The sequence below is a fragment of the Drosophila eugracilis genome, unplaced genomic scaffold, assembly GCF_018153835.1.
Source record: "Drosophila eugracilis isolate 14026-0451.02 unplaced genomic scaffold, ASM1815383v1 contig_2167, whole genome shotgun sequence".
Taxonomy (NCBI): domain Eukaryota; kingdom Metazoa; phylum Arthropoda; class Insecta; order Diptera; family Drosophilidae; genus Drosophila; species Drosophila eugracilis.
This window is the reverse complement of record NW_024573052.1, coordinates 2,641,984-2,667,349: the sequence shown is the minus strand read 5'-3', so window position 1 is coordinate 2,667,349 and position 25,366 is coordinate 2,641,984. Positions and strand designations below refer to the sequence as shown.

Sequence of the window (25,366 nt, the reverse complement as noted above, 5' to 3'; positions counted from 1 at the left end):
TCATGCAATTTCAAGATCTCATATGCTCTCCTTAAGCCCTCCTGCAACCCAGCATTCGTTTATTGTTTGTCTTATTTTGTCGTTCCATCTTTTTGCTAACATAAAACACGACCACAACAACAACATCAACCATCAACATATATCCGTTTACACCACTCAACAACACCACAGAGACCAACAACCATTATCCCACACAAAAACCGAGTCCGAATCCCATACCGAGAGCCTGCCGCCTCAATGAGTGGCAGTGTGCGAATCTCGAGTGCATCGATTTCAGTTTGCAGTGCAATAATATTAAGGATTGCTCGGATGGATCCGATGAGGACCTCAGCGTTTGCTTCGGCACGGGTAATCGAGTCATTGTCCTCCAATCCAACATTATATCCTTAGGATACATCATAAAGAACAGAAAGATATATACTGGAGGTTAATTTGATCTTTTCGTTCAGTTTAACAAGATCCCATAATCTCACATATTGAAAATCACAAACACATTGCCATACCATGCCAATTAGCCATTAGCATCTGGAATAAGATCAAGTTGACCCCCCGCTTCATAGGCATAGTTAATTAATCTCTAGTTTTTTAAGACTCTCCGCAAAGGAAGAAGGTTTGTATGTGGTCATAGCCTTAGGAGCTAGCCAAACTAAGATATATGCATAAACATCCCGCTTTCTTGTCTCTCGTTCTTGCTGCGTCATCCACACATCCATAAACCACTCACAATCCACTCTGCATGATGTTACCGATGCCAACCATTTAACCATAAAGCCACCACCCGACTAAGGCCCAGCGACTGTGGCCCGGATCAGTTCTACTGCGATGAGTCTTGCTATAATCGTTCGGTTCGATGCAATGGCCATATGGATTGCTCTGATGGCAGTGATGAGTTGGGATGCTCCATAAAGTCACTGCCATGTCCCCAGCACCAGTGCCCCAGTGGCAGGTGTTACTCGGAAACTGAGCGATGCGATCGCCACAGGCACTGCGAGGATGGCTCCGATGAGGCCAACTGTAAGTCTCCTTCTCCATCGCCTTCCCCAAGTTACATCTTTCATAGCCATTTACCCACCTTTCTGATTTTGAGATCGTAAAGAAGGAGGTCTCTCCGTATGTGGAGATCTTGATTAAGTTTGGGTCTCCAGTCTAATATCATCTTCCAGGAGCAATCGAAATCGATTTATCTTTATTTTTCAAGCACCTTTGTAAAGTTTTCTATCCGTAAGCACGGCGCTTGAGCAGCACCAATGTGAAAAGATTTTTATTTCGCACATTTAACGTTTTTTTTTTAAATTCCAAAAACTTAATTTGATTCGAATTAAAGTCAAAGATCTGTAAGGATTTTACAAGGGTACTGTTATTGCATCCCCCACATCGTACTGCATCCAAAATATGAATATCGTATGTGCCTTTTCAGTTGCTAATCTGTATATCTTTCTCTCTCTATTATCCGTCTCTCACTCCGATTCTCTTTCTCTCACGCTTTCTCCACTCTGCTTTTGATCGTGTGACTATATATATATATATTTGCCTTAAACATATATCTATCTCACTTGATCTGTGATGTCTGCACTACCAAAAACCACCAACAAAAACCACAACAACACCACTGCATATACCACCACAACCTCCGAATCGTATACAGGTACCGCCATCCTGTGCAAGGATAACGAGTTCCTCTGCTTCGATCGCCAGTTCTGCATAAATGCAACCCAGCAGTGTGATGGCTACTACGACTGCCGAGACTTTTCCGACGAGCAGAACTGCATTGGTTAATAAAACAGCAAACGATTTGGTTTAGATTTCCTTGATTTTGGAACAGATTGCCCTAGCTGTAGTGTGTCCGTTTTATGAAATATGTTTAACTGTGATATTATTTCAATGATTTATCCGTTTTTTTATTCTTATAAGAGTTATTTTTAGATATATATTAAGTAGGCGACCTGCATGCTTCGAACATTGTATGCACTGTTTTAGATACTTTTTTCTTTTGTATTATTTTCAAATCGAAATTGACCTTACCCTTTCAGCAGTTGTAGCCAAGTTAAATATGGTTATTTGTTGGCCTGTATTTGACCCGCATTCTTGACCTTAATCCACAGGCTGTGCCGCCAATCAGTTCCGTTGCAATAATGGCGACTGCGTTTCCGCATCGGCTCCCTGCGATGGAATCCCTCAGTGCAGTGACCATTCCGATGAACTCAACTGTGGTGGAGGCCATGAATGTCTGCCCAACCAATTCCGCTGCAACAGTGGCCAGTGCGTGAGCTCCGCAGTGCGCTGTAACGGAAGGACCGATTGCCAGGATAGCTCCGATGAACAGAATTGTGGTAAGTAAAGGAGTTAGCAGCTAGCCACCGTCCGTCATATCACCCATCATCATTGCTGCTCGAACACTGCATCATTCGCTCGCTTATGTATGCCACAAGGTCATCACCATGTTGAGGTCAGCCAAGGGAGCACCGGAAGTCCTACAACTACTAGCACAACGGCCATAACGCCACTGAGAATCATCTGCCCGCCCACCTCGTTCAAGTGCGAAAACGGACCCTGTATTTCGCTGGGTCTGAAGTGCAATGGCCGGGTGGATTGTCCATATGATAGTAGCGATGAGGCGGATTGTGGCCACATCAGCAACGATATTGATCGTAAGTGGGCCAACGCCAACCCACCGAAACACCGAGATGCCACAAAACCAGAAATAAAATACATAACTGTCTGAATTTCCCAAAAGTAGCTACTAACAGAGTTCAAGGGCTAAGGCTATCGCACATCTATCTCTTTATTCCCCTATATCACCCGAGATCACCCAAGCATAATCGGTAGACAGCGCTACTTTGTACGAGACTAACTCTGATTTTGTTTGTTGTTTATTCCCCACAAACAGCTGGAAACAACAACAATTCTGGACGCGGATCGCCCCAGTTCAATCTCAAGACCTATCCAGACAGCCAGATCATCAAGGAGAGTAAGTATCCTGCAAGGCATATTCGGCCTAGCCCCATTGTTCTCCTATATCTGAAAATATTACCAAAAAAGATGAAAGATGTTTGTTAAATGTTTCGGGAGCAATCGATCTCGTTAATTTGATACTTTAAAAATGATTTTTGGACATCCCTAATTGCCGTTCTTTGTTCTCGTTAATGCTTAACCCAACCCAATTCTCTATAAACCAAAATATAAATATAAAACCGCAGGATATATTAGGGAGGGTAAGTTGGCCTAACTACAATCACATTTTGCATACGTAGAAGACAAATATTGCGAGAGCACTTGGAAAAAACCCAGCACCATCAGCACCTACTACGATATTGCACGAACAAATTTGGCCAGGAGTGGAGTTGTACATTGAGTCGAAATTTTCCAAACACCGAATCCCTATAGAAACCCCTCTATATAGCATTGATTATTATTGTATTTATATATAGTTATGACACGAGTGGGGATTACTGTATGTTATGTTCGAAATTCATGATAACTGAATATCGTATATGTAAACCCCACTTTGATAGAGTTACGAGTCTCGTAAGCAAAATGCATTTAGCTACCCCCCCAAATCCCTTCACCAATCTCTGCTCGTCTGCTCTTTGAAATCCGTGTTTGGCCCTTGTATTAAGAAGCCTTTATACCACAGGTCGCGAGGTCATCTTCCGTTGCCGAGACGAAGGTCCCACACGCGCCAAGGTCAAGTGGTCCCGTCCCGGTGGACGACCTCTGCCCCCTGGCTGCACCGATCGCAACGGCCGCCTGGAGATCCCCAACATTAGGGTAAGTTCTTAATCAAACTCTAAAGAGAGTTTTATTATTAAAAAATAACTAAAATTACAGGTTGAAGATGCTGGCACCTATGTTTGCGAGGCTGTGGGCTATGCCAGCCACATTCCTGGCCAGCAGGTCACCGTAAACCTCAACGTCGAGCGCTGTGAGTATGAGTCTAAGCTTAAGTGGGTCCTTCATTTGGGTTCTCTAAGGGTTAAAGTACTCGTATTATCTCTGTGCAAGCAGCCTGGGGAGAACACAAGTACGAGGAGCTGCGCTCCAATCGTATTCGATATGGAACTGTGCCACACATCGATCTTGAGTTCTTTGGACTAGGTAGGGTTATACCAAATAGGGGTTACCACTACACTTGTTAACTAAGGTAGCAAAGTGTTGGTAACTCCCTAAACAGAATATGTCATTGTCCAAATTGCTTATTAACTTTTCTATTCACATTTTGCCGCTTGGCTTTGTTATTGGTAAGCTTTTGGTTAGACTTTCAAACTTCAAAGCAACCATTAAAATTATTCTTTCCGCTCCTTGACTATCCTCCTCTCAGATAACGATGTGGGATCCCGTCCGGACACAGCCTGCTCAGAATACCAGGCCACCTGCATGAACGGCGAGTGTATTGATAAGTCGGGCATCTGCGATGGAACTCCAGACTGCTCGGACTCCTCCGATGAGCAGAGCTGCAGTTTGGGTCTCAAGTGCCAGCCCAACCAGTTTATGTGCGCCAATTCCAAGTGCGTGGATCGCACCTGGCGCTGTGACGGCGAGAACGACTGTGGTGATAATTCCGACGAGACCTCTTGCGATCCAGAGCCCAGTGGTGCTCCCTGCCGTTACAACGAGTTCCAGTGTCGCAGTGGTCATTGCGTCCCCAAGAGCTTCCAGTGCGACAATGTGCCCGATTGTGCCGACGGCACCGATGAAGTTGGTTGCAGTAAGTATTTGTAGTAGTACCTATCATTTCTATTTGATAACCGCTAATCTGTTTCTTCAATCGCAATCGCAGTGGCCCCGACTCCGATCCGCCCGCCACCCCAATCGGTCGCCCTGTTGGAATACGAAGTGCTCGAGCTGACCTGTGTGGCCACCGGAACACCAACGCCGACGATCGTTTGGCGTCTGAACTGGGGTCATGTTCCCGACAAGTGCGAATCGAAGAGCTATGGCGGAACTGGAACCTTACGCTGTCCCGATATGAGACCACAAGACAGTGGAGCTTACTCGTGCGAGATCATTAATACACGTGGCACCCACTTTGTGACCCCCGACACCATTGTCACCGTAACCCCGGTGCGTACAGATGTCTGCGAAGCTGGATTCTTCAACATGCTGGCCCGCAAATCGGAGGAGTGCGTCAACTGCTTCTGTTTCGGAGTGTCCAAGACCTGCGACAGTGCCAATTTGTTCATCTACGCCATCCAGCCACCGATCCTATCGCATCGCGTTGTTAGTGTGGAACTGAGTCCCGGTCGCCAGATTGTCATCAATGAGGCTGCTCCAGGTCAGGACCTGCTCACTCTGCACCATGGCGTTCAGTTCCGGGCTTCGAATGTTCACTTCGGTGGCCGGGAAACACCCTACTTGGCCTTGCCCGTGGAATATATGGGCAACCAGCTGAAATCATATGGCGGAAATCTGGTCTACGAGGTTAGCTACATGGGCAATGGAAGACCCGTCAAGGGACCAGATGTTATAATCACCGGCAATCGTTTCACGTTAACTCATCGGGTACCAACTCAACCGGGTCAAAACAACAAGGTGAGGATTCCCTTCCTGCCAGGAGGCTGGCAGAAGCCCGACGGTCGCAAGGCCTCTCGAGAGGAGATCATGATGATACTGGCCAATGTGGACAATATTCTGATTCGTCTTGGCTACCTCGATAGCACCGCTCGCGAAGTGGACCTCATAAATATTGCCTTGGACTCGGCGGGAAGTTCTGATCACGGATTGGGCAGTGCCTCTCTTGTGGAGAAGTGCTCGTGTCCATCTGGTTATGTTGGTGATTCGTGTGAGTCCTGCGCCTCTGGCTATGTGAGGCAGCCTGGCGGTCCTTGGCTGGGTCACTGTGTGCCGTTTGTTCCGGAACCTTGTCCATCAGGCACCTACGGAGATCCTCGACGTGGTGTGCCCTGCAAGGAGTGTCCTTGCCCACATACCGGCAGCAATAACTTTGCCAGTGGCTGCCAACAGAGTCCCGATGGCGACGTGGTATGCCGATGCAATGAGGGTTACACGGGCAGGAGATGCGAACAGTGTGCAGCTGGCTACCAGGGCAATCCATTGGCTCCGGGAGGGGTTTGTCGCCGAGTTCCCGATACTTCTTGCAATGTGGATGGCACCTACAATATCTACAGCAATGGAACATGCCAGTGCAAGGACAGCGTGATTGGCGAACAGTGCGACACGTGCGCCGCCAAGAGTTTCCACCTCAATTCCTTCACCTACACCGGCTGCATCGAGTGCTTCTGTAGCGGTGTAGGCTCGGACTGTGGTAGTAGTACATGGTATCGCGACCAGGTCACGAGCACTTTTGGACGATCGCGTGTTAATCATGGATTTGCTCTGATCACCGACTATATGCGTGTTACCCCGGAAACCGTACCGGTGTCCACGGCCGCAGTACCCAATGCGTTGAGCTTTACTGGATCGGCTGAGCAGGCTGGCAATACGCTATACTGGAGTCTGCCAGCACCCTTCCTGGGCAACAAGCTGACTTCGTATGGTGGCAAATTGAGCTACACCCTGAGCTACAGTCCCCTGCCCAGTGGCATAATGTCTCGTAACAGTGCCCCGGATGTGGTGATCAAGAGTGGCGAGGATCTGAGGCTCATCCATTACAGGAAATCACAGGTCAGCCCCAGTGTGCCCAACACGTATTCCGTGGAGATCAAGGAGAGTGCCTGGCAGCGCGGCGACGAAGTTATTGCCAATCGAGAACACGTATTAATGGCCCTCAGCAATATTACCGCCATCTACATCAAGGCCACGTACACCACTAGCACCAAGGAGGCCTCGTTGCGTCAGGTGACTTTGGATACTGCCTCGCCCACAAATCTTGGCACAGCACGTGCCGTCGAAGTGGAACAATGCCGCTGTCTCGAGGGCTATTTGGGTCTTTCCTGCGAACAGTGTGCTCCTGGCTACACCCGCGACCCAGAGGGAGGAATCTATCTGGGTATCTGCAGGCCTTGTGAGTGCAATGGACATTCCAAATATTGCAACAGCGATACCGGAGACTGTGAAGTGAGTATCCTAATCGGAAGACAATAACCTCTATGCCTTCTAACCAACTCCCTTCTTAAATTCCAGAGCTGTTCTGACAACACCGAAGGACCAAACTGTGAGCGATGCGCCCCCGGTTATGTTGGTGATGCTACCCGTGGAACTATTTACGACTGCCAGCCCGATGACAACTACTCGAGGCCTCGTCCTCCTGCACCCGGAAATCAAACATTCGACTGTAACGTCTATTGCCAGCCGGAAGGTACATACGCTTGCCGCGGCAACGATTGCCAGTGCAAGAGGAATGTGATTGGAGATCGATGCGACCAGTGCCGTCCCGGAACCTACGGTCTTTCTGCCAAAAATCCAGATGGCTGCAAGGAGTGCTACTGCTCCGGATTGACCAGTCAGTGCCGTTCGGCGCCTCTGTACCGCCAGCTGATACCAGTGGACTTCATCCTCAGCGCACCCTTGATTACCGATGACAATGGAGAGGTCGTGGATACGGAGAACTTAACGCCCGACATATCCAACAATATGTATACCTACTCGCACCTAACCTACCTGCCCAAATACTGGAGTCTGCGTGGCAGTGTGCTGGGCAACCAGCTCGCTTCCTACGGCGGTAGCCTGGCGTACAGCCTAATCGTGGAGAGTTATGGCCACTACGAACGTGGCCAGGATTTGATACTGATTGGCAATGGACTCAAGCTGATCTGGTCGCGACCCGATGGAAATGACGACCAGGAGGAGTTCAACGTGCGATTGCATGAGGATGAGCAATGGATGCGTCAGGATGGTGGATCAGCATTACCGGCTACCCGGTCAGATTTCATGACTGTCCTAACTGATCTGCAGCACATATTGATCCGAGCCTCACCCAAGGTGCCCACGGAACGCACTTCGATCGGCAATGTCATCCTGGAGAGTTCGGTGAGCACAAGGACACCGGGAGCCACGCATGCCTCAGACATTGAGTTGTGCCAGTGTCCATCCGGATATACGGGAACTTCTTGTGAGTCCTGCGCACCACTCTACTACCGTGACTCCAGCAGAACCTGCAGTCCGTGTCCGTGCGATGCTGCCAACACTGAGTCCTGCGCTTTGGGCAGCGGCGGTTACGTCGAATGTCGTTGCAAGGCCCGCTGGAAGGGCGATCGCTGTCGCGAAATTGGTGAGTTAAATGGTTATAAAATCGGAAGCACCAAACGTCGTTCGTCCATCTACCTGCTTACCAAACTACATGACATACTGTCCAGATAATGTGCTCGTACTTTAAGCGACCTCCCATGTCCAGGTTCGAGTTCGTGTTTGTGTACTAGCAGAAGGAAGCCTTTTCTATATCCTATTTATATCTATATAAACTTTTTATACCCCCTAAGATTTAGCCCCAGTCCGTTTATTTTGTTATAAAAAAGAGTTATATTTTATGTAAGATGGCAATTTGGTCTTTAAAGTACGCTCTTTAAGCTGAAACTTGAAAATTTTCATTGTCTTTAAGAAGCTTGTCTTTCTGAAGGATCAAGTTTACTTTTACATTGGCTTAATCTGAGTAGGGGGTATCAAGGAATCGGATTTACCGATTATTAAGGTCTTGCCTATCTCATTTACTTTTTCCTTTCTCTCGGACTTTTTTTTTGTTTTTCAATCTCCGTCATTAACTGATTAAAAACTTATCGAAATTCGATAACAATATAAACGAAACCAAAAAAAAAAAAAAACGAAAACGAATTTAAAAATTGCAATCACCAAAACCAACAAACATCCCATCCATCCACATTCTAGACACATCGCCCATTATCGAAGAACCGCCCCAGATATGTGATTTAAGCCGGGGCTTCTGTTGCAGCGGCTTTCAGTTCGATATCGCACCGAACGAGACAATCTCGTACAATGACACGGTGAAGTTATATTTGGACAACAGATTCATAGGAAATATGACCAAGCTGCGCTACGGCTGTCCATCGCGAGGTTCGCTCCAAAACTCTCCGATCCATCGAACTGATCCCATTATGATCCACACTCAGGCGTCTTCCAAACACTACAACTGTTGCTTTTCTAATACCCCTTCCCGTACCACCTCTATCTCTCACACCAGCACACCTAAAACTCCACTCTACACCCTATATATACCATATATATATATATCTTCCCAGCTTAGATATGTGTAAAGATCCTAAGATCTGTAGATCTGTGTGTGTGTGTAGAGCGAACCTAACTCGTATATCTGTGACCTAAACCCCAAGTAGTTCGAGTGGGAATCTGGGAAGTTTCCCAGACTCTTGTAATTGGGTTAGCTCCTGTATTATCTCCGCCTCTTCTTCTCCGACTCTGTGTCTGATCTTTCGGTGATCTCAAAACCATTTAGCTAGTCTATGTGTCTTAGTACTTGTCTTACCCCAAACGTAGTCTTTGTTCTCTGTGTACAGATGCCGAGCTAGAGCCTCCGAATCCTCTTTGACAAGCTCACCAAGACTACCAATCTTGTCTTTCTCTGTCTCTGTGTGTACTATATTATATTATTATATAAATGTGTATCTTAGCTGCCAGTCTATAACGTTAGAGATCGTAAAGCCAACGAATATTGGCCCAACGAATATTAACCCCAGGCTAGAAACTGATTTCTGAATCCATAGTCCATAGTGCGCTTCATAACTTTGGGACACAAAGTAGGGAATTAAAAAGTAGTTTTCACTAACAAGTAACTATGTCTGATTACTATCAACTTACCGATTCAATTTGATGACTTTGAGCTACTACCGAAAATTGGGTATCTAACATGGTTCTGAAACGCACTATCTCCGTGTTTTTGTTAACCAATCTGTCGCCTAACCCTCGGAACTGTAGGTCATCAGGAGTGATCTCGGATTCGGGATGGAGACTCCAAAAACCAAAACTAAACTTCTTACTGACTTCGTGTTCCAAATAGGAGTCATTAAGCCGCAACCACCTGTCACTAACACACATTTAAGACCTCCTAAAACGACCTAAGTTCTCATATGGGTTTTGCTTTTAAAATCTAAAATACTTCTGATAAGGATTATAGACTTATCATCTGGCTTAAACCAAAAGATATCAAAAACTCAGATGAGAACTTGCCTCGCTTAGAGAGGGGGCTTTACTGACACCGCAAGGAACTCAAAAGCCAAAGCTTTTGTCTAATCGTTATTTCCCGCTACTCCAGAAACAAACGACCCCACTCTGGGACCAGATACCGGCATTGACGATCCCGTGCGCACCCAGATCATCGTGTCGATTGAGAAACCAGAGATCACCATTGTGCCAGTCGGCGGATCACTGACCCTCAGCTGTACCGGTCGAATGCGCTGGAGCAATGTGAGTTTACAGGGCTGTGTAGTTGATTTTTTAAATCTTTATCTTATTATCTTTATTTTCTAATCACCCAGAGCCCAGTCATTGTGAACTGGTACAAGGAAAACAGTCAACTGCCCGCTGACGTCGATGTCGAGGGAGGTGACCTGCATCTGTTCAACCTGCAGATCAGCGATTCTGGAGTCTACATCTGCCAAGCCGTCAACAACGAAACCACACACGTCTTCAAGGACACCGTGTCCATCACCATTTCCCGTGAGTGCTGGTTATCTGTCCTTAGAAATGTATCTTAACTTATAATCTAATACGAAATGCGGCATTTGTCAAAGGATATGCCCAGGAAATGCTGGCGCGCTATGGTATTTACAATATTTAACTGCCTGATTCCGAAAAAATAGTTTTTTGAGCTTTCAAGAACGTCTACGGCTGTTACAGAATTCTCTAGAGTTTTAAAAAGTTAACTGCTGACGTCTTCCAGTCCCTAGAGACTTCTGTTCAGCTCTGTATAAATCTTAAACCCATTTTGATGTACTTTATCTCCTTCTTTAACCCAAATTTACCCTTTAGAGATTAACCAGCGCTCGCCGGCCCAAATTATCGACTTGCCAAGCCACGTCACTTTCGATGAGTATGTTAGCAACGAGATCATCTGCCAGGTGCGCGGCAACCCAGCACCCGTTGTAACCTGGGCTCGAGTGGATGGACTTGCCGATGCCCAAAGTACACAGACATACGACAACCGTCTGTTCTTCGACTCGCCCAGGAAATCGGACGAAGGTCGCTATCGTTGCCAGGCGGAGAATGCCCTGAGCAGGGATGAGAAGTACGTGGTCGTCTATGTCCATAGTAATTCTCCCCAGCCACCACCGCCGCAGGATCGCTTGTACATCACCCCGGAGGAAGTCAATGGCGTGGCCGGTGAATCCTTCCAGTTGGTCTGTCAGTTCACTAGTGGAGCCTCTCTCCGCTACGATTGGTCTCACGACGGTCGCCCCCTGTCCTCTTCGGCCTACCGAAATGTCCAGATCCGTGGCAATGTCCTAGAAGTTCGCGAGGCCACCGAACGGGACTCTGGCGTCTACACTTGTGTGGCCTTTGACCTTCGCACACGTCGCAACTTCACCGAGAACGCCCAAGTTTATATCGAGCGACGCGGGGAGCCACCAATCCTTGGGTAAGTTGGAAGTTCATGATTAGAAGTCTAGAGCTTTATGAGATCATGATATCGTTTTGTATTCCGCAGCGACAAACCAAAGATCACAAGCTTGGAGCAGAATATCCTGATCGTGCAAGGCCAGGATTATAGCATTACCTGCGAGGCCAGCGGAACGCCATATCCCTCGATCAAGTGGGCCAAGGTGCACGACAATCTGGCCGACAATGCCCACATCAGTGGCAATGTGCTGACCATCTACGAAGCCCGCCTTGAGAACCGTGGCGTCTACACCTGTGTCGCCGAAAATGCCCATGGCTCCGACCTGTCCAGTACAAGTATCGACGTTGAACGTAAGTGATCAGAGATCCAATATTTGAATAGCCTTTATCCCCGTGAAACTATCTTTGTACTTTACAAGTTGCGGTTAAAGATGTTAGTAACTTAGACTTAGTAAAGTCTTTTAGACTTACAACCAAAGTTGTAGTTTAAATCTAAAACTTAGATCTACTTTGGAATCTCCTTTAACCGCAACTTCTTCTTTTTAACCAACTTGTCCCCCCAAAAGAGGTCCCAAACTAACGATGCCTTTGCTGTATTTCATATTGTTCTCTCTTCCTTCACAAACACACGATTTCTTGCCCCTGCCCCAAATATTTTTGTGTTTAAATCCAAACCCCTTAACCCCTTAACCCCTGATTTCAATTTAAACCCAATACTTCGCCATGCAAGTGCACAAAAGTGGAGTTGGTAATAAGACAGGTCCGCACAGTCTGATCCTAATACTAATTGGTGCCACCACTGTCGTTTGCTTGTTTGCAGCTCGGGAGCGACCGAGCCTTAAGATTGAGTCGGCGCCCCAGGAACCATTAACGATTGGCTCACCGACGTCCCTCTACTGCAGCGTAGAGGGTATACCCACTCCGACCGTCGAGTGGGTTCGAGTGGACGGCCAACCGCTATCGCCGCGTCACAAGATCGAGGGACCCGGATACATGGTGTAAGTACAGTAAAACCATCAAGCTTGCTCTTTAAAATTGAGACTTTATTTATTTTCCTCAGGATCGAAGACATTCAGATTGCCGATAGCGGCGACTACGAGTGTCGGGCGAAGAACACAGTGGGCGAAGCGAGCGCTGTGGCGAACATTGTCGTCCATGAGCCAACTCTCGTCCAGATACTGCCTGACACCTCAAGCGTTAGACTCACCGAGGGCGATGAACTCTCATTGACCTGCATAGCCAGTGGCTTCCCCAATCCCACTGTATATTGGATACCACCGAATCGGGACAGGAGCGTTTACTCGGGACCGGAGCCCCAGGGCAATAGGGCCCTGCTCAAGATCTACCAGGTGACCCAAGCGCATGCGGGCATATACACGTGCAGCGGCAACAATGAGGCTGGTAACGATGTACGCCACGTTCGCGTAGAGGTCCAACAGAAACGTGGTGACATATCAGAAGGTGAGTCTGGTGAAACCTGTCCGTATGCTGAGTAACTAATAATTAATCTTAATCTTTATATTTCACAGTGGATGCAGATTCCGATTCGAATAATCCGTACTATCCAACGCAACGTCCTCCAGTCCAACAGACGGGCAACAACCAACGCTTCTCGACCGATTATGGTGAAAATGTGTCCCTGACCTGCGACATTTATCCGAGAGTGAACACCGAGTGGGAACGCGTCGATGGCCAGCCCTTGCCTAACAACGCCCACATTTCGGGCAATAAGCTGAATATTGTGCATGTGACGCAGCAGAATCTGGGTCTGTACCGCTGCAATGGAATCGGTCGCGACGGCAATGTGGAGTCTTATGTGGTGAGGGAACTTGTAATCGTGCCCCTGCCCAGGATCACTTTCTATCCCAGCATTCCACTGACGGTGGAGGTGGGCCAGGATTTGAATGTGCAGTGTCTGGTGGAAAACGTGCGACAGGGAGATGTTTATTGGAGCACCGACAACAACCGGCCTTTGCCTAGGTGGGAAACATAAGAGAAAAAAGGGACTAGTGAACACTTTTCTTACCCGTATTCCTTTTTTTCCCCCAACTCCAGTTCGGTTCACATCGACGGCAATGTCCTACGCTTCGAGTCCATCACTCCGGCAGCGGCCGGTGAATACCGCTGCTCTGCCTCGAACCAATATGGAAATCGATCGGAGACCGCTAGAGTTGTAGTAAAGAAGCCCGGTGGCTACACGACAGTTCCGCAGTCGCAGGTGCAAAATAAGGTAGAGGGCGAAAGCATCATGTTGCAATGCAGTTTGACCCAGTACGGCCAGGAAAATCACGGCAACGTCCAGGTGAGCGTTCTTCTACGTAAGAAATTATGAATTTGTAAAAGTTTACATAGCAATAAGAATGCCAGCTGTAACATGGGAAAGACCCCAATTGATGTTCGGTTTGTGATATTGATTACAGTTCCAATGGTTCCGTGATGATGGCAGCGCATTGCCGCACAATGCCCATCCGGAGAGCCAGGTGCTGGTGCTGAACCATTTGCGACCCGAGGATGCGGGACGCTATATCTGCAACTCGTACGATTTGGACAGAAGGCAGCAACTGCCAGCCGTCTACATCGACTTGCAAGTACGACGTAAGTAATCGCAACGCGTTAGGTTTTTGAGGCCACGGGATCTCCGACACCGGCTCAGAGCTGGCGTCGGATCCGCCGTCGGGTCTGCAGTCAGAAGATGTCCTTTCCGACAATCGACCTTTCTCCCATCTCTCCCCCCGAAAAAAGAAAAACACATAAAAGTACCCCCACCAAAAATGAAAAAACCAACAAAAAAAAAAAGAAAGGAAATTTATACAAAAAACTTTTATAGGCCAGCCCGAAAATCAAACAAAATAATTAAGAAATACCCAAAAAAGAAACGATAATTAATGCTTAAATTTATAAGAGAAGGAAGATTTTTCAAGGATTAGGCTTTGTTAAGCAGGTTTGATCGTTCGCTGATTTTACTAATTCCCCACTCAATATAAATATCTATATGTATGTATATGCATATGTATATGTATCTATATGAATACGCCTATATATAAACACATCAATGTACTCGTATCTGTTAACCTAAACTGTAAAACTTTAAAACTTGATAAACCTCCCCCGAAAAGAAAAAATCAAAATCTACGAAATCGAAAGCAGAAAACACCTTGTAAATATGCAACGGAAATTGTCAGTCCACAACAAAAACAACAACAAAAACAACAACACCTAAAAGCAAGCAATATCTCTATGTATATATGTATGTGTAGCACCATAGGCAGCGGTACCAGGGTCCTACGAACACACTCTGTATATAACAAAAGATCAAACAAAGTTATCGAAATCATTGCAAAAACTTTGGTGGTGGTGGAGTCCCACACGAAAAGCGACAACTGCCAATCATGTAATCAATCAATCAATCAATCAATTTAAAGTACAAGTCCATTGCATGCAAAACAACAAGTTCGAATTCGAGAATTTGCCAAAATTATTAAGCATTTTTTTTTGTTTACCGAATTGAAACTAGAAATCTAAGCTCTGAAAAAGCGAAATTATACACCACACACGCACATTTTAATATATGTATATATATATATATATATATATATACGAACATTCTTACAACTTGATAAATCTTAAGCATAAATGGCTGCCAAAACATTTCTAATACGATACACCTAAGCGAACCCCACGAAAAGTGAGAAATAAAACATAATATTAACATTAAAAACTTGCACAACAAAATGTGTAAAGCAAATTGTAACATATTCTTTTTATTTACACCCCAAGCCCTTATAGATACGAAGTGCCAAGAAAAGAAGATAACTTTCTTTCTAAAACAATTTCAAAGTAATTTTCCAGTTTGAAAACGTTATGGCATTCACATCTGCAAGGGCTAACAGAGCTTCGGTTAACCGATTCTGGCCATAATCTGTTGCGTTTTTATTAACATTATTGAAACCCCATCCTGGTGTCGGCTCTCCTTTCTCCTCATTGCCCTACTTACCCCTGGTGATTGTTTCCTTCAGTGCAATTTGAAGACTTGTTAGATTTAACTTAGAAGTGGGTTTTGGTTGTCAACTGTTTGTTTGTGTTTTTTTTCGTGTACATTAGTAGGTTTAAGTCAATAACAAGTTAATTACCTAAGACTTAAGCACTGCACAAAATGTAATGCCGGAGTTGCTGCATCATCACTGCAACTTGCACCCTGAAAGCACACTGAAAGCACTTAATACGAAAGGAAAGAGCACAAATTCGATTGTAAATAAAAACAAAAAACAATAAACTTAACTTTGGTCTTGAATCAGATAAAATCAGTCAAACAGTCAGATAGAGAAAAATCAGAAGCTAAAAAGCTGAAGCCGTAGGTCTTATAGTTCCACCTACTTCTTTTTAAATGCAAATGGAACACATTAATTAATTTCATATTTATTTCTTTCTCTCTCACGCTTTTCTCTCTCTCTCCCACTTTCTTACATGTGCGCTTGTTGAAATATTTTTAAATTACCCTTTGATTTGACTTGACTTAAACTATATGCTATACATTTATATCAAATCGGTACAATGTGTGCGCTTTTGCTGATCTTATGTCAAACACACACACATATATATATATAAAACACAAACAAATTTAATGATATGGCATGCAACTGCAACTGCAACTGCAAACGAACGACGCAACTACAACGACCCAGGAATCACTGCCACCCAGTATCCTTACAATCGGTACAAGGGCGGCGTCTCCCTGAAAGACACGCCCTGCATGGTTCTGTATATTTGTGCAGGTGTGTTTAAGCCACCGCCGCCTAACCAAATCTAATAGCAGCGATCCTCCATTATATGATATCAATATTACTTGTATTTTTTTTCATTATTTTTGATTTTGTTTAACCTTTTTTTTCGTTTATTTGCATTTGTTTTGTATTATTAATCTTATGATCTTGAAATCTGTATTATGTACTGCCTAACCCTAGAGTAAAATAAGTTTTATAAAAAAAAAAGAAAAGAAAAACGTAATGAATACCAAAAAAAAAAAAAAAAGAAAGAAAAAAAACATGTAAAAACGTTGCTTTAATGAAACTCCCCCAACCTGCCACGCCCACTAATGCACAAAGTTAGACCCAAAATAGAGCCCCAATTTTGTATTAGAGAGTAGTCTAGTAGAGCACCACCGTAACCTCACACCAGCATGCGTGGAGACCCAATAACCACAGTCCCAAGGGCAGGATACCTTAGTTGTACGTTCAGGGTTTAGGGACTAGTACTAACCAAGGGCTTCAGTGCTGCGGAGACTGTAAATTTTTGCTAATTTTTTACTTTGTGCCTTTTCAACAAACGAAAATTCCAAAACCAAAATACCGATAATACTTAATATAACGAAACACACAAAATTCGCAAATAAAAAAAAAAACGCCGCAGACTTCAAGACCAGCAAACTTTCACCCTCGAAGAACCTGAACTCCGGACCAGCAGCAACGGTTCGGCCACCAGCAATTTCCTACACCTGCCAACCCAACGACTTCAAGTGCGTTTCGCATCCGCACACTTGTATCCGGGCGAACATGGTGTGCGATGGGATCTACGACTGTACGGATCACTCAGACGAATTCAACTGTATTGCCGCCAACAAGGGAAACGGAAAATCCGGATCGAATTCGGGAGGATCGGGGAGCTTTAAGCGCTGGAAGAAGAGCCGAAAGCATGGAAGACAGACCCTGATGAAGGCCGCCAAGGATCCAAGGAAGCTGATGAAGCGCAGCTTCGGTTGGTCCTAAAGTTTTCTCTTCACCCTTCACCGCAAAAGCTCCCACTCCCACTCTCACTCTCAGCCCTGGTATCGCTATCTAATACTCAACTGTACTTACGAGTCCCCCATAGTGAAAGTCCTCCTTGTAGTTCCCCGTTCCCATTGCTTTCCTTTCCAAATCCCAATCTATTGTCCTCCACCTTCTCCTTACTATCTAATTCCGTAATGATCGTGGGTGCACAAAATCGTAGAGTTGAAACGATTGCAAGGCGATTATCCATAGCCGACCAGCGATAACCGACCAACCAAGCACCAAGCAAAGACAATTGCGCAGCAAGAAAAGGATCAACGTCGCACACGCACCTTAAGGGCTTGATATGTAACAAATATCGATAAACGATAGCTAAGCATTCTATACTTTTACAGCGTTCAGCGGGTTGGCAATTTAACAGGTCCTAACCTTATATGTATGTCGACTTGCATGCGACAGGCCACGTCGTTACTAACTTACTAGATAACCCAATTTAGAGTTACGAAATTTGTGTAAATAACACAAAACACTCAGCCACACACACATACACATACGCGCGCACACTCCAAGTCACATGATAAAAACTATATAGTTAAGTAATCGAAATTTTTGTAAAATGTATCGTTAACTGTATATATATATATCCTTATATGTATCTATGTAACTCAAATCGAAATGAAACATCTGATAATTTAGTGGTAACCCAAGTCGAAATTATAATCGTAGAGTCCAGCTCTCGAGATGAGAAACCAAAAAAAAAAAAATGAAAACCAGATTAAAACCAATATAAACGACCCATTCGTAACCCCACATGTATTCGTATTTTGTGTGATTCGATTCGTAGCAGTATTGAGTAAAAGTAGCTCCATAAAAAGTAGTCCACCTCACCACAATCCACAAAGTCCCCTCTCTGTCGCCTCTCTATATATGTGTATCGTATATCTATGTATTGTCTAACTAGGAAACCAAATTCCAAATTGAAACTAAAACAAAACTATAGTGCCATATGAATCGAACGATATCTTTGATATTATTCCTAATGTTTCTTCTTTCGATGAAGACTGACTTCCATCGATAACGAATTTCAACTTATCGTTCGATAATTATCGCCTTTCTGTTTGAAACGCCTATTTTGATCTGTAATTTTGCTAACTGTTTTTTATCTCTCTGTGTATTTTTACTATCTTATTCCCATTTCCATGGCTCACCACACAAATACACACAAACACAAATACAAATACACCACCCAAACATCTACACATATACACACACACACACAAACACACATGCACCCATGCACTTGTGAATTGTCGCTGAATTGTGAACGTTCCGCCCATCCTTGTCGTCCTTGTCGACCTGTCGCCCCCCTTTCAATGTGTGTTGTGATTGTGATTGGGCGGAATCAGCGGCGACCCCGCCCCCCAACATCTACCTGACGCCACAATTACCAGGACGAAGGGCCGACTACAGCCTGAAACTGGATGAACAATCCTCAAGCTTGCAAGCTGGTGAGGGCACCAGTGTCGAGTGCTATTCCTCCGACGACACCTACACCGATGTCGTCTGGGAACGTGCCGATGGAGCTCCACTCAGCGATAACATTCGGGTGAGTACTGCTTTCAAAATATTGTATAAGATATCTTCGTCCTTCTTATTTTTCCATCTATAATACTTAATTGACCACCTGCAGCAAGTGGGCAACCGCCTGGTGATCACTAACGCGGCCTCAACCGATGCCGGTAACTATGTGTGCAAGTGCAAGACGGACGAGGGAGATCTGTACACCACCAGCTACAAACTTGAGGTCGAGGATCAGCCTCACGAACTGAAGAGCTCCAAGATAGTCTATGCCAAGGTGGGCGCAAATGCCGACCTGCAATGTGGAGCCGACGAAAGCCGACAGCCCACCTACCGTTGGTCTCGCCAATATGGACAACTTCAAGCGGGACGCAGTCTACTCAATGTAAGTCTTAAAATTAGTTGCACAGATGAGTACTGATAGAATATAAACCCATTTTGCAATTCCAGGAAAAGCTTTCGCTGGAAAGCGTGCAGGCAAACGACGCCGGAACCTATATTTGCACGGCCCAATACAGAGATGGTGAGACGGTGGACTTCCCCAACATTCTGGTTGTGACGGGGGCCATTCCCCAGTTCCGGCAGGAACCCCGCAGCTACATGAGCTTCCCCACTCTACCGAACTCCTCGTTTAAGTTCAACTTCGAACTGACCTTCCGACCGGAAATTGGCGATGGGCTGCTGCTCTTCAATGGACAAACCCGCGGAAGCGGTGACTACATCGCGTTATCGCTGAAGGATCGCTATGCGGAGTTCCGCTTTGATTTCGGTGGCAAGCCATTGCTAGTACGAGCCGAGGAGCCACTGGCGCTGAACGAGTGGCACACGGTCCGTGTGAGTCGCTTCAAGAGGGATGGATACATCCAGGTGGATGAACAACATCCGGTGGCATTCCCCACCCTGCAGCAGGTAAGTCCTTGAATGACATCTTTAAGACACCGCATTCTGATAAATGCCTTTGGCAGATACCTCAACTGGACCTGATCGAAGATCTGTACATTGGCGGAGTGCCCAACTGGGAACTGCTTCCCGCCGAGGCAGTTAGTCAGCAGCTGGGCTTTGTGGGTTGCATCAGCCGTTTAACCTTGCAGGGACGCACCGTGGATCTGATGCGGGAGTCCAAGTTCAAGGAGGGCATCAACGATTGCCGTCCCTGTGCCCAAGGTCCGTGTCAAAACAAGGGCGTGTGCTTGGAGAGTCAGACGGAGCAGGCCTACACCTGCGTTTGCCAGCCGGGGTGGACTGGAAGAGATTGTGCCATTGAGGGTACCCAGTGTACGCCAGGAGTCTGCGGCGCCGGACGCTGCGAAAATACAGAAAACGATATGGAGTGTCTGTGCCCACTGAACCGATCCGGAGACCGATGCCAGTATAATGAGATTTTGAATGAACAAAGCCTTAACTTTAAGGGCAACAGCTTCGCAGCTTACGGGTGAGTTAGAGTTATCCCATTAAAAAGAACTCCAGCTAAACTAATAACTTGTCAATTTGTGTTTCGTAGAACTCCTAAAGTCACCAAAGTCAACATCACACTCTCTGTGCGTCCATCTAGTTTGGAGGACTCCGTGATACTGTATACGGCAGAATCTACCTTGCCCAGCGGCGATTATTTGGCGCTGGTACTTCGTGGTGGCCACGCAGAGCTGCTGATCAATACGGCCGCTCGTTTGGATCCAGTGGTGGTGCGATCTGCGGAACCGCTGCCCCTGAATCGCTGGACCAGAATCGAGATAAGACGTCGCCTGGGCGAGGGAATCTTGCGTGTGGGCGATGGACCAGAGCGAAAGGCCAAGGCACCGGGATCAGATCGCATTTTGTCCCTCAAAACGCCCCTCTTTGTGGGTGGCTACGATCGGTCGACGGTCAAGGTCAACAGGGATGTGAACATAACCAAGGGCTTCGATGGCTGCATCTCCAGGCTGTACAATTTCCAAAAGGCCATTGATCTCTTAGCTGACATCAAGGATGCGGCCAACATCCAAAGTTGTGGGGAGACAAATGAAGTAGGTGGCGATGAGGATGGCGACAACGAGCCACCAGTTCCCCCTCCGTCTCCAGAAGTCCACGAGAATGAGCCATACGCGATGGCTCCTTGTGCCAGCGATCCTTGTGAAAACGGAGGAAGCTGCAGTGAACAGGAGGACATCGCCATATGCTCCTGTCCATTCGGTTTCAGTGGAAAGTTCTGCCAGGAGCGTAAGTTAAAACAATGATTAATGGAAAAGCCATTTAATAATCCTTACCCTGATCTTATTACAGACCTCCAACTGGGCTTTAATGCCTCATTCCGCGGCGATGGATACGTAGAGCTTAATCGCAGCCATTTCCAATCCGCCTTAGAGCAATCCTACACCTCTATCGGCATAGTCTTCACCACCAACAAGCCAAACGGACTTCTGTTCTGGTGGGGCCAAGAGGCCGGAGAGGAGTACACCGGACAGGACTTCATCGCTGCCGCTGTAGTGGATGGCTATGTTGAGTTCTCCATGAGACTCGATGGCGAGGAGGCTGTGATCCGAAACAGCGACATCAGCGTAGACAATGGGGAGCGTCACATTGTAATCGCTAAGCGGGACGAAAACACCGCCATGCTGGAGGTCGATCGCATGCTGCACTCGGGTGAAACGAGACCCACCAGCAAAAAGTCGATTAAGCTGCCGGGCAATGTGTTTGTCGGTGAGTAATTGGGAAAACAAGAGTGATCTATAATAGTTATATGAATATTATTATTAAATCAATCATTTTCTTTTCTAGGTGGCGTTCCTGATATCGCGGCATTCACGGGCGCCCGCTACAAGTACAACTTGAACGGCTGCATAGTGGTCGTCGAGGGCGAAACCGTGGGCCAAATTAACCTTAGTTCAGCTGCCGTCAATGGAGTGAATGCCAACGTTTGTCCCGCGTAAGTATGCTTCAGATGCCTGAGTCTTCAGCTTTGATTATTTTATCGGTACTCTGCCTGCCTGCCTGCGACTAGTCTTTGGAGTCCTTCTAGCCTCGTTCATCAGGAAAACGGTAATGATCTAGCTATGAGTAATAACCATGTGGTTGGCAGGGATCTGAGTTTCTTTGACGAGCTGGATCAACCACCACCGGTGCATATCTTCTATCCGCGTCCCAAGTTCAACGACTTGCCCACCAGCAAGGCCCATCAAGTCCTACTGTCGCTATCGCTCGGGCTATCGATGGTCCTCTTGAGTTGCCGCCTGGCGGTGATATCTTTGGGTCTTTTGCCTGCTCCTAGCTAAGCTCAATTAGTCAGGGACGCCGCAGAAATGATATCGAATCAGATGGGGAAATCGTTAATCGCCGGCAGTTGACTGTTGGCAGCTCTACTGTACCCCTACTCAAACACAGAAAGGAATCTTCTTCCAGTTTTGTTAACCTATAAAAGGCGGCTAAGACACTTGCTAAGTGGTTTTATGACTGGCTAATTAGCTGGTAAACATTATTACAGATTTCAGCAAGTTTAGATAGATAATTTCAAGATAGAAAAATATCTTTTACGATATTCTTTAAACAGTAAATATTAAAATGGAAAACCCAGCAAGTGTCATAACTGCAAGACCGAACCCATTTAACCTACTAAACCTTTATATAGTCAAATACATTTGGGAGTGTTACCATTGGAATTACCGTGCCATATCACTGCAGAATATCATATTATATTATACAAAGTATAGTTAGAACCGCAGCCAGAAAACGAACATAGATAATCGAATAGTATTAAGCCATTTAAAGGATAGTTAGACTAAGACTTTTTTTTCCTAGTCTATTAGTTAGCACAGAATCGAACATATTCGGAATATACATATATATATATATTGTACTGTTACAGATCTTGTCAAATATTAGCCACTTCTAGCTGGATTGTTCTCTCTTTGATGCCCCAACTCAGGGCACTCAAGTCTATAACTAAATGAATATCTGAACACATCCGAATACCAATTATCGATAGGTAGAAAACTCGTGCATAGATAGGTAGTCGAATATATATTATATATACTATAGGAAATCCCCTCGAAACAGATGTCTGTGCAATCTATCCTGCGATACCGAAGCTCTAGCTCAATGTAGTCGAAACGCATCCTGCATTGTGACCAAAGCTATACCTAAAAATTATTCTTATTATGTAACTTCGAAAACGCAGTGCGTTTCAGTTAAATATGCAAAAGAAATCAATTGTAATTAGCGTTTAATTTTACCTGATCTCAACTTATCTCGAAAGGCCCACTGGCTCCTAATTGTAATATTATTTCATATAGCTGAATATTAACCAAGATTATTGCGTAGATGTTCCGATTAAGATAAACAGTTCTGAACTCTCGTTTATATAGTATATACACGTGTTTAAAGTCAGATAAACAAAATATATATATATATACATATATGTGTCAGTATGTATTGATATCGAATGTTTGGAGAATCAAAGTTCTTCGCGTTGAGGCAAAGTCTGAAACTGCAGTTTAGCAAGGCTTTTAACCGACTTTTACATAAATGTTAATAATATTAAAGTTATAGTATAGGGATTTAATTCCTAATGGTTTTGTACTTATTTTGTTTATCAGTTGGCTATCATTACCGTTTCCTTTCGATCATTTATTGGTTATAATTTTTCTAATTTGTTTTTATTTTCCTTACCTTTTTCTTTTCTTTTCTTTTCTTTTCCTTTTTTTTTTTATTAGTAACGACGAGCCCCTGGGAGGAACCGAACCGCCAGTCGTCTGAGGACACAACCAGCAACCGAAATTAGCTTTTTAATTAAACATTAACAAAATAAACAAAAAGAAAAACAATTTTTATATATACAACATATTAATAAGCAAGCCTCAAGCAAAACCACAAAAAAAATTGAATATTATTATATGTCGAAAGATAATATGAGAAACAAAAAAAAAACAAAAAATCAAGAAACGATCACTTCTACTACAATTGCTTCTTCGATCCTTAAGTCTAGGTTAAAGATTGTAGCAAGAAAAAAGCAAGAATATCACAAACATTTATTTAACATAAACGCCATGCGAGAAGTGAAACGAAACAGAAACAATAATGCAAGTACTGCAGATAATACCAGATAATACAGATAAAGCCTAGAACCCTAAGGACTAACTAACTAACTAACTCGAGCAACAACAACGCATACTAGCCAACTGCAACCACAAACAACCACAATAGTGACGGCATTTTAATTATAATTTTAGTCTCTAGCTTATAACTATGACTACGAATCGTTTTTTTTGTGAACCCAGTGTAAAATGTTGGAAATTGGAAATTGGCCCCACACATACACATACACATACACATACATACACAAGTTATTAATTAAATATCAATTGATACCATATTATGCTAAATGAAGTACATACTACGAATGCAACTATTGTGAACGAACGAAAGCCGTTGAGTGGATAAAAGCAAAGCAAAAGCAGAAGATATATTAAAATGAAATCAACATCAGTTCGAAAGGTGTTTAATTGTGGGCGGAGTGGGCCGGAAATTAAAGGTATTTATATTTTAAAATCACATTTATTTGGGTTTTTACGGGCCAAATGGTAGAATAATAATACCAACGATCCCAACAAGTGATTGGCAAAAACACCCAAATTAGCAACAATTTGGCACGTGCTTCGTTGGTGGGTGGTAAAAAGCATCCGCCTGGATCCCGCCACCTACCAAGGACCCACTCTCAAAAGAGCCCCTCGCGCAGCCTCTGGCTATCTCTTCACTCTTCTCTCTCTCCGCTTGCGCTCTCCGGTTCACTTCCTCTCTGCCGGCGCGATGGTCTCTGCATCGTCTCGTGCTCAGCTGAGGGGCCCATGTTCACTTCGCTTCGCGCCGCCGACCAAGAAAGACGTGTGTGCGGAGAAAGAGAGTGTGCTGCGCCGTCGAGCGAGTAAAGCAGAGATATAGTGTAGCCCTTGGCGCCCGCGTCGTGCTAATCAGCTTTATTTATTTATTTACCCTTTTTTTTGGCTGTTAAAAATATCAGTGTGGAGTCGCCCTAAGTTGGTCACACCAACTAGGAAGTGCAAGAGTCCCGAGAGAGTTTGCGAGAGAGTTCCCAGCGAGGGAGAGCGAGAAAAGTGCGTGTGCCAAGTTTGTTTTTATTTTTAAAACGGCAAGAATCTAAAACGGCAGCGGTAGCGGCGTCGCGTAGAAAACACCTAATAACTATAAATTATGGTCTCGGCGGAACATCAATAATTTCCGAACGTTTGTCAAAAAAAAAACAATAAAAAAAAGCGGGGAAAGGCCGCTGTAGTGATCCCCAGATTCTCAGATCGCCAGATATATCGAATGTCGTCCATTCAGCGGATGTGACTAAGAGCCACAAAATTCAATTTAACCCGATGCCAATTGCCGTGTTCTTGTGTTTTGTATTGGAAAGGCTTTGAAAACGCCATAAAATTTTAATAGGTTTATTTTATTTGGGTTGCCTTTCCTCTCGGCTCTTATTGTTCTTTAACTGCTTGTTTTTTGTTTGTTGTTTGTTGTTTGTTGGGAAAATCGCAAGCAAGAATGCCGCGTCAAGTGATCAAAAT

General features: G+C 45.0%; 2 protein-coding genes across 22 annotated transcripts in view; both read left to right on the top strand.

Moving 5' to 3' along the window:
- LOC108105423 (basement membrane-specific heparan sulfate proteoglycan core protein) overlaps positions 1-24,281 on the top strand; it is a 77,678-nt gene extending 53,397 nt beyond the window's left edge. For 8 of the 21 annotated variants that reach the window (XM_017211987.2, XM_017211985.2, XM_017211986.2 and 5 more), the window contains 25 exons: positions 772-1,014; positions 2,103-2,330; positions 2,888-2,968; positions 3,635-3,768; positions 3,829-3,922; positions 4,319-4,705; positions 4,778-7,014; positions 7,081-8,167; positions 10,178-10,329; positions 10,401-10,581; positions 10,894-11,500; positions 11,570-11,832; positions 12,302-12,479; positions 12,542-12,942; positions 13,011-13,461; positions 13,537-13,783; positions 13,902-14,076; positions 18,653-18,852; positions 18,937-19,209; positions 19,275-19,733; positions 19,790-20,256; positions 20,326-21,020; positions 21,084-21,500; positions 21,579-21,726; positions 23,510-24,281. In XM_017211987.2, coding sequence (XP_017067476.1) covers positions 772-1,014; positions 2,103-2,330; positions 2,888-2,968; positions 3,635-3,768; positions 3,829-3,922; positions 4,319-4,705; positions 4,778-7,014; positions 7,081-8,167; positions 10,178-10,329; positions 10,401-10,581; positions 10,894-11,500; positions 11,570-11,832; positions 12,302-12,479; positions 12,542-12,942; positions 13,011-13,461; positions 13,537-13,783; positions 13,902-14,076; positions 18,653-18,852; positions 18,937-19,209; positions 19,275-19,733; positions 19,790-20,256; positions 20,326-21,020; positions 21,084-21,500; positions 21,579-21,726; positions 23,510-23,552 — 9,848 coding nt within the window. In that variant the 3' untranslated portion in view covers positions 23,553-24,281. Of the gene's footprint in view, positions 1-171; positions 349-771; positions 1,015-1,645; positions 1,772-2,102; positions 2,331-2,429; positions 2,649-2,887; positions 2,969-3,634; positions 3,769-3,828; positions 3,923-4,318; positions 4,706-4,777; positions 7,015-7,080; positions 8,168-8,778; positions 8,965-10,177; positions 10,330-10,400; positions 10,582-10,893; positions 11,501-11,569; positions 11,833-12,301; positions 12,480-12,541; positions 12,943-13,010; positions 13,462-13,536; positions 13,784-13,901; positions 14,077-18,652; positions 18,853-18,936; positions 19,210-19,274; positions 19,734-19,789; positions 20,257-20,325; positions 21,021-21,083; positions 21,501-21,578; positions 21,727-23,509 lie in introns of all 21 variants that reach the window. The other 13 variants (XM_017211973.2, XM_017211979.2, XM_017211976.2 and 10 more) reach the window with 4 other exon arrangements.
- A 363-nt stretch (positions 24,282-24,644) lies between these two features.
- LOC108105426 (interference hedgehog) overlaps positions 24,645-25,366 on the top strand; it is a 29,635-nt gene continuing 28,913 nt past the window's right edge. Inside the window, exon 1 of the mRNA XM_017211995.2 lies at positions 24,645-24,907. The gene's annotated coding sequence lies outside the window, so the exon portion shown is untranslated. The remainder of the gene's footprint in view (positions 24,908-25,366) is intronic.